Raw genomic sequence first — 8,562 nt, 5'->3', positions numbered from 1 at the left:
TGGGGAGACGGCAGCGGTGAAGAGTTCTTAGGCTGTTTTCTAGCACATGGCAGTTTTCGCTTCACTTCTTTAAACTGACATGGTGTTAAGCCAGCCTCTTCAGCGGTCGTGGCTTCAAAGCCTTAGCCTACAGGAGGCTGCAACAGTGCAAAACCTGCTTGGAAAAGACCTTTGCATGGTTTCACATTGCAAGTATGGTGGACAGTTGGGACATTAATTCTACTCCCACCCACCCCGTAGCTTTGCAGGAGCCTTTTCTGGGAGAGTGTGGAATTAAGTGTGGTATCTGCCCTGCACTTTCATAGTGACTAGCTGCTTTGCCCCATTGCTGGTCTCCGATTTCCATGAAGCCCTTTCTTGGGGAAAACCGGTGACCAAATGAGGCCGTGGTGATTTGCTCTACGGGCTCTGCCTCCCCTCCTGGGATAATGCAGTCACCACTGTGAGCCCTCTCCCTCCCACTCACGCGCACTGATCGATTTGCCTGAATGTCAGGGCCCTGCTGTATGTGGGGGAAAAAATTAATGCAAGCATCGCCCCCCCCAAGCTTCATTGCTACCCCTTTGCTCTTGCAAGCCTAGCATTATAGGTGTACTCCTACAAAATTCATTTGCAGCTCTATTTATCAAAAAAACGGAGAAGGAAAACACACCTCTCATGTCCTACTGTGCTGCTCTTAATGGCCAGGATGTTCAACAGTGAACTGCCCGAAAGCCCCCCACTGCATCTGCATGCCTTATCCCCCTTTTCAGAGTTGGCTATGCTCTTTGGCTCACCATGGAGTCTCCTCAGCACAGTGGGAGTAAAGGGGAGACGCTGCTGAGGAGACCGTTCTGCGGTTCCTTTGCTCAGTAGCTGCAGCTGTCTCTTGGGGGGGGGGAACTAGAAGCTCTTAGTGAGGTGAGTGACTGTGTCCCCCTAGGATGGTGGGGCCAAGTCTGGACTGTAACAGGTCTTGTTCCTGTGATGGGCAAGCAACCACTATTAGGATGCTGTAGTGGCACCTGGAGTTTCAGTAAGGCTTCTGTGCTGGAGGGAAGGACCCAACTCAGAATGGGACAGTATCTTGCTGACTTCTGTATTTGCTTATTTGTGAGTGTGGTTGACCTGCTTTCTCCTTGCCCACTTCCTAAGAAGGTAAGTGGCCGCATGGACTTACTGGAGTTCTCTATCCCCATTAGCACTTTGTTCTCCCCTTCTCATCATTTGTTCCCTGGATTTTGAAAATGCACTGATGTTTACCTTTGACTATTGCAAATTTTTGTCTTAAAATAAAGGAGAGTTACCTCTGGAGCACTTGGTCCTTTCAGGGACAAGGATTTGCTCAGTGCTCCGTCTGCTCTTAGACTGGAAGAAGGCTGCCTTCTTGAGCTGTCTGTCTTGAATTGATGGTAGTATTGATGAGCTGTGTGTGGCCAGGACTGGGTCTCTGCTGGGGGGGAGGGGGGTGTCGGAAGAGAGTAATGTGGATTTTTCCCACCCCCCCCCTCAAGTGAATAAAATCGAATACCTGTGTGTCCTCTGTGTTATGGGCCTCTGTTATTTCAAAGGTAGCACTGGAGTACTGTGTAGAGCAGAGGTTGTCAAACTGCAGCCCTCCAGATGTCCATGGACTACAATTCCCATGAGCCCCAACCAATGAATGCTGGCAGGGACTCATGGGAATTGTAGTCCATGGACATCTGGAGGGCCGCAGTTTGACTACTCCTGGTGTAGAATGTACAGGTGGGAGGCACTCCATCTTGCCTGTGGGGTGGAGATTATATACTTGGGGGATGAGGGATGGCTGGGTAAATAAGAGCAGGGAGAAGACACATCTTCCGGTGCCTCCTGTGAATAAACTCTTGTCTTTTCTGCGTGAGAGTTTGAAGCTTCACTGGGTTAACAGAACGCATATTGGTCCATCTAGCAAGTGTATTTTGACTTCCATGTGAGTAATCAAGAGCCTTTCTTTTTACTGCTTCACATTTAGAATTGGGATTCCCCTGCCAGGAGACAATGTTGGCTTTTGCCGACCTTTCCTTCTCCTGCAAAGCCAGACCTCCCCCAAGTATCTTTGCCCCTCACCGCCACAACCCAAGAAGAACATTGACGAGTAGTGCAGCAGAGCCTTTATTAGGTTCTGTTCAGTCACAATACATTGCAATTTATTCATGTCATGAACAAACTCCAAATTCTCTTAATGTGCTCAGTCCCATCTATCCTGCCCCCACCCCCCTCAGGGTACATTGACTGAAGGTTTCCTGCTTTAGCAAGCTGGTGCTCTAAATTCTGTTTATGACACCAGAGTTTGGAGCATCTTAATACATTGGGGCTTCTTGCACCTGGGATTCTGATAGTGCAAGCCTGGACAGTTTGCACCCTTCTGACCCCATTCACCTATTTGGACTTACAAGGGTGCAGCTCTGCTTAGAAGTGCACAATAAACAACACTTCAGATTTGATTTGGAATGCTACTTACTGGGAATAGAAGAAAGGAACCCAGTTGGGTGAAACATCCAGATTTGGACCAGGGCATGTGAAGAGAGATGGGAAGGAATGTGTGGGCCCAAGCAGTTGAGGCTGACTCACACCACCCACAAATAGTGGGGTGTCATCTCCGAATGCCATATTTAGTATTTTTTCCTCAAAATTGCTTTGTGGAAAGTGAGAAGTTGCTGTACTGCCACTTGTCCCGTGTAACAGATTGTACTTGCTACATTGTGATCCTGGGACATGTTGGGTTTCACAGTTACAGTCAGTAACGGTCCCCTGGTTTCTTTTAAGGTGGGACCAGTAAGAAGAGCTGAAACAGAGTCCACTGTGGCTACCAAGTGGATATAATTTCTTAACTGGGCAACGTTTTAATGCCATGGCACACCTTCCTATTCACACTTAAGTCTTGAAGGAAATCAGGGTATTTGTCTAGGAAACACATAGAGCTTTCCAAAAAAAAAAGACGAGCGGGGAGCAGGGAGGGGGGCTGTCAAAGTGCTACCATTTTGCTAGTTTAATATTCTAGAAGTCTCTATCACTTGCTGACAAGTAAAATAACATTCCATGAAGCATGGGGTTTAGCATTAATTCTTTCAAAAGGGTGTCTCTGTGTTGCTTATTTGCCTTGCTTGCCACTAGAGGACAGTCTACCCTTGCAAACCAATCTCGCCTCTCATTGTCTCTCCAGAATGGGAGTGGAAAGTTTAGGACAGGGTTGTTGAGCATTGCTAACAGGAACGTGCATGGATATGCATGCACTGTACTGTGGATGTAGTCAGGAGGCAATTGGGTACAAAGATGGCCCAGAGGTGCAACAGGTGCTGATTCTCTCGCTTCATGCTGCCTTCAGCTGTAAGATTGCGGACAGGAGCTGGTGCTTCTGCCTTCTGTTAATTCTCAGACGAATCTGTCTCTTCTGTGGAGCCATCACTTTCAGTGTCCATTTTCCTGCGGTGGTAGAGAGGCCTCCACGGGGAACTGATCCTAGGGGACTGGCGGGAAGGCAAATGGGCAGTATCCCCACTGGAGATGGAAGAACTTGAAATGGACAGCCCTGAGACTTGGGCTGTGCTGAAAAAGAGGAAAGCATGTGTAGGTGGCCTAGCTTAAAGCAGGAAGCCCCTCCCCATAAACAAGCAAGTGAAAGCAATTTTTGTGACCCCCCCCCCCCCAAAAAAAAAAACTTCTAGAAAGTGTAGGTAGTCCTTGGCTGCATTCCTTTCATCTTATTATCTAGCAAAAGTAGTAATAAAGGGCTTTTTTGGACTGCTGCAGGGAGTGTTTACAACGCCCAACGGACTGCCTACTGCTATCCCAGAGGCTACAATTGTTATTCTTTCCCAGCTCCTGCTCATTGAGGCTTCTCCCAGAAAAACTGTTCCCTGCACATAAGTGGGGATCAGGAAATTGTCTGAACTTCCTTCCTTGGCCACCATGTTGTTCTCTCTTGTTTGTGGGTGGATCAATGAATTGCCCACGTCCCAGTGTAAAAAAAGCTCTCTTTGCTGCTTTGACCACCCTGCCTCCCCCAAGTAATTGCAAGGAGGTAACCTGCACTATTGGTCTGGGGGCACATCCAAGATGTGGTATTGCTGTCCTACTTCAGATCTCTCACTGCCATTAATGGAACTTACAGTTTCTCCAGTTCTTGATCCATAAGTGGGTCAACTAGGAGCTCTGCTTTATCTGGAAGAACACCTGCAATGGGCAACAGCAACAGAGGAAGAGTTGAATGGATGTCTGTGCAGGAAGATCATTGATAGGCAGCAATCCTTTGCCATCTCTATGCTGGAGGAAGCTGATCAGGATTCCAGCAGCAGAACAAAACGGGCCCAGAAGCACTCCAAAGAGCTCATGACAGCATCAGCTTTTGTGTCTCAGAAATTAATTTTGAAAGCCTATCATGGAATAAATTATTACTTAAAATACCACTGGATTTTTGTTCATTTATTTGTACAAGAGATTGTACAAATGACAATGCAGATCTTTGCTGCAATCGAGCTTATGTTGAAAATATAGCTATCTCTGCACAGTGTATTCCTCTCACGACATTGTAGCTAACACTGCCTGGCCGCGTCTTCAGAAGACAAAAATTGCAGGTATTTGTTAACACATTTGCAGGTATGGACCTTTCCTCCTCACAATCTTAGTCCCTATGGCTTGCTTCTGCAGGGACCAGGTTAGCAATCACAGCAAGAGATCCTGTCTGCAAATAGTTTTGTTTATAAGAAGAGTCAGTTCTTATATGCCACATTCCTCTACCAGATAGAGCCTCAAAGTGGCTTATAACCGTCTTCCCTTTCCTCTCCCCACAACAGACACCCTGTGAGGTGGGTGAGGCTGAGAGAGCCCTGATATTACTGCTTGGTTAGAACAGCTTTATCAGGGCTGCGGCAAGCCCAAAGTCACCCAGCTGGCTGCATGTGGGGGAGGAGCAGGGAATCAATCCCAGCTCACCAGATTAGAAGTCTGCACTCCTAACCACTACACCAAGCTGGCTCTCTGACCAAGCTAGAGAGGGCCTTGTTGATTTGCCTTCAAAAAAATATTTCTCTGTTTTGTACAGTAAAGTGCACAGATATTAATGGCTGCTAAAAGAAACAGGCAATTTTTTAGAATTGTGGAATTTGGCTTCTGTGTACAAATCTGCTTTCTAGAACAGGGTGCATGTGGAATAAGCATGTCCACTATGGTGCTTTGTAGGAATCTGTACAATATGGTGCTCAAGAAATCTGTCTGAAAATCTGCATGCAAGCTTTCCTCGTAGCTCTTTTCCCATTAGGAGCGACATCAAACAGATGGCCAATACTCTGCTGTCTAATCCAGGGAGCAACAGCTGCTTGGCTCTGACAACATTTGTTCCTACAACAAGCAAAAGATCACCAAGAGAAAAAGAGTCTTATGTCTTCTGCCCCAAGCTGTATGTTCGATGAATGGGTTTTCCTACAGAGGTGCTTATCAGCTGCTGCGAAGGGGTACCTGCAGCTACTGTCACCTGAGCTCTGTTTCTATGTAATGGTGCACAGAAATCACTTCCCTGTTGAATCAGCCCAGCTCCCACCTGTGATGATTGGGCTTGTAGTTAGATCACCGGATGCTCACTAGCATATTTACATATGTGTGGACCTGGACGACCCAGGCTGGCCCACTCATCAGATGTCAGAGGCTAAGCAGGGCTGGCCTTGGCCAGTCCTGGCATGAGAGACTCTGAAGGAATCCCAGGGCAGTGACACTGAGCCAGGCCACAGCAAAACCACCTCTGGTCATCAACTGCTCAGCTCCTTCCACCACCCCTGACCTGCAGGGTTTAGGACACTGCCTCAACTGTGATGGAAAAGGGAAGACGGTTCCCTCTGAAGAAAACCCTGAGCCAACTCTGACCCTCCTGCTCCTTTGATTTGGAGCCCTAAAAAAACTTGGGTGCCCTAGGAAATTCACTAACCTCATCCCCCCTGCCCAAGGTCCTCAGTGGGCTCCTTACCCGCCAATGCCTCGTCCTGTTCCCTGGGTCTGTTTGTCCCCCTGCCTATGATTTTCTTTGGGTTCATTGTTGCCGGTTCCCACTTTGTAATTCCAGGTTGACCATGGGCTAGTCACAGTCCTGTTAGAGCTGTTCTCAAATAGCAGTTTCAGAGCTCTCTCAGCCTCGCTTACCTTACATGTTGTGGGGAGAGGAAGAGAAGGCAATTGTAAGCCATTTGGAGACTCCTTTGGGTAGTGAAAAGCAGGGCATAAAAAACCAGCCCTTCTTGCTTCCTCCCCCAGAGAACTTGAGTAGTGTTCTGTGTAGTGAAACCCTGCTAGGCTGCTTTTGTTGCTGAGCACATTAGCAAGAGACACACTGGGGCAGAGAAGCAGTGAAAGAGAAGAAGAGCTGCTTTTTTATACCCCGCTCTTCACTACCCGAAGGAGTCCCAAAGTGGCTTATAAACACCTTTCCCTTCCTCTTCCTGCAAAAGACACCCTGTGAGGTGTGTGGGGCCAAGAGTCCTAAGAGAACAGCCCTAAGAGATCTGTGACTCTCCCAAGGTCACCCAGCTGGCTACATGGGGAATCAAACCTGGCTGGCCAGATTAGAGACTGCTGCTCTTAACCACAACACCAAGGCTGAACCTTGCTCTTCACTTTGTTCCTTGACTCATAACTACTTTCTCACCTCCAGGTCCCAGAGATATTTTTGTGGGGATACAAACACCTGCAACTTTACACAGGGGGAAACAGCTTGGGAATGAAGAAAACAAGCACCCTTCCCCCCTCCCCAGCAGTGCCCCACATGGACTGCTGGATTTTTATTGTATGGGAACCCTATGTTGCACCCATGCTTATCCTTGTAATTAACATGATTCTGTGAAGGTTCAAGGGGGTGGCAAGCTACACAGGGTGAGCAATAGGGTTGTGTCCTGCATAGTGCAGGGGGTTGGACTAGATGACCCAGGAGGTCCCTTCCAACTCTATGATTCTATGATTCTATGTGGCATTAGGCCCTGGACAACACGATCTGTGCATTTCCCCAGCAGCTAAGAGAGAGGCTGGAGCAAAGGTTTTGAGCTCATGTGGAGTGGGGAGGGGCATGCTTCACGGCTCACACTTTCCACCACCGTACAGCAGTCCAGTGTCTTTTCTCCCCTGCCCCCCCTGCCCAAAGAAACCAGGTATTCTGGTGCCATGGAAGCCTGGAGCACTGAAAAGTGCTTTTATCTACTGTCCATGGCCTCAATTAGATAAACTCAACCAAGGACTGGGCTTGTTTCCACCTTTATAGAAAGATCTCTGGGGTGCTCCAATCTCTGGGGAGAGTCAGTAAACAGTCCTTAGAGGGTTGGTGAATCAATATTGACACAGGAGTGTTGCAATCCATCTGACAAACTCATCAGCCGTGTTCTACTCCTGGGCTCCCTCCAAAGCGGTGCTGCCTCGGCTGCTGCTACCGCCTTTTCAAGGTCCCTGTGAGGCTAGAGGGAGTGTGGGCCCCTGACAGAAAGCTCTTTCCTTCTCTGAAGCTCTCGCCTGGGACTGCCCTCGCCGCAGGGCTCCCGGGGGCCTGTGATCCCCTGCAGACCAAAGCCTATTCCAAGCCTCCTGTGTGCACAGAAGATGAAAAGGCACCCGGAGAAGAATCCTGCTTTCCCTGCCAAGCTGAGAGCACCTGTTAGTCTTGCGGCGGCTGCCCCTCCCTGCAAGAGGCCTCAGCAGGAGGCTGGCAGGAGGCCAGGGGACAGGACTTCCTCCATGGAAGGGGAAACCCGTGCACTTTGTACAGGGCACAAGGGAGACTGCAGGCAGGCAGGCAGGCAGGCAGGCAGGGCTCTCTCAGCCCCTCTGTTTGCTTTGCACCTTGCTGGAAGTGGATTGTGTATTAGAGCCCCAAAGAAAGCCGGGCTGGGTGCAGTTCAGGCATCATCTTCCCCAGTGAATGCACAGCTCTCTAAGCCTGTTTGCAGAGGGGATTGCAGGCTTGTCTCCATGTCCCTTTGATATATAATCCCTGTGCTGCTGGGTAAACAGCCCTGCACCAGGAGAGCATTAGCGGCTCAAACCGTCACCAGGGACTGGGGCACGGCAAGGGGAAGGCTGGTCTGTGCTAAGTAGCAGTCAGCTCAGGCAGGGATGCATGACTTTCCAGCCAAGGCACAAGCAGGGATGGGAGGGTAGCCTGCAGTGTCTAAACACCATTCAAATCTAGCCCCTGTAGCTGTTTCTAGTAATATGTCACTGAAATAATAATGCCACCTCTACATGCAGTGGTGCTAGAAACACCTGGAAGTGTTCCTTCCAAACATGTGTTTGTATGTATGATAGTTTCAGGAAAACTGCACCTTGAGGGCATGTCTGAAGCCTTCCTGAAACAAGACACAGATCTCCTCTAGAAAGACAGAATTGCTTCCTGTAGCATTGCTAAAATGGACTTCGAAGCAAAGCTGGATACTGTGAACTATGTAAATTAGGAAATGTGTGTTTATTCACTTACTTTGCACAACTGATGATGTTTCTAGAAGTCAGAGGGAAGGAGAGCAACATGAGAGTGTACAAAAGCCCCACCCCAACACAGACCCTGATCTAGATCTGTCGTTATACACTGGGGGTCTC

At 48.7% G+C, this 8,562-nt stretch overlaps 1 protein-coding gene across 3 annotated transcripts in view; it reads right to left on the bottom strand.

Moving 5' to 3' along the window:
* Positions 1-2,094: 2,094 nt before the first annotated feature.
* CSTPP1 (centriolar satellite-associated tubulin polyglutamylase complex regulator 1) overlaps positions 2,095-8,562 on the bottom strand; it is a 148,446-nt gene continuing 141,978 nt past the window's right edge. For 2 of the 3 annotated variants that reach the window (XM_077322377.1, XM_077322378.1), the window contains 2 exons: positions 4,110-4,173; positions 2,095-3,546 (listed from right to left, as the gene is read on the bottom strand). In XM_077322377.1, the coding sequence (XP_077178492.1) occupies positions 3,366-3,546; positions 4,110-4,173 (245 nt within the window). In that variant the 3' untranslated portion in view covers positions 2,095-3,365. The remainder of the gene's footprint in view (positions 3,547-4,109; positions 4,174-8,562) is intronic. The other variant, XM_077322379.1, reaches the window with a different exon arrangement.

The sequence above is a fragment of the Paroedura picta genome, chromosome 2 (assembly GCF_049243985.1).
Source record: "Paroedura picta isolate Pp20150507F chromosome 2, Ppicta_v3.0, whole genome shotgun sequence".
In the NCBI taxonomy this organism is placed as follows: Eukaryota; Metazoa; Chordata; class Lepidosauria; order Squamata; family Gekkonidae; genus Paroedura; species Paroedura picta.
This window is presented reverse-complemented; position numbering and strand designations above follow the sequence as displayed.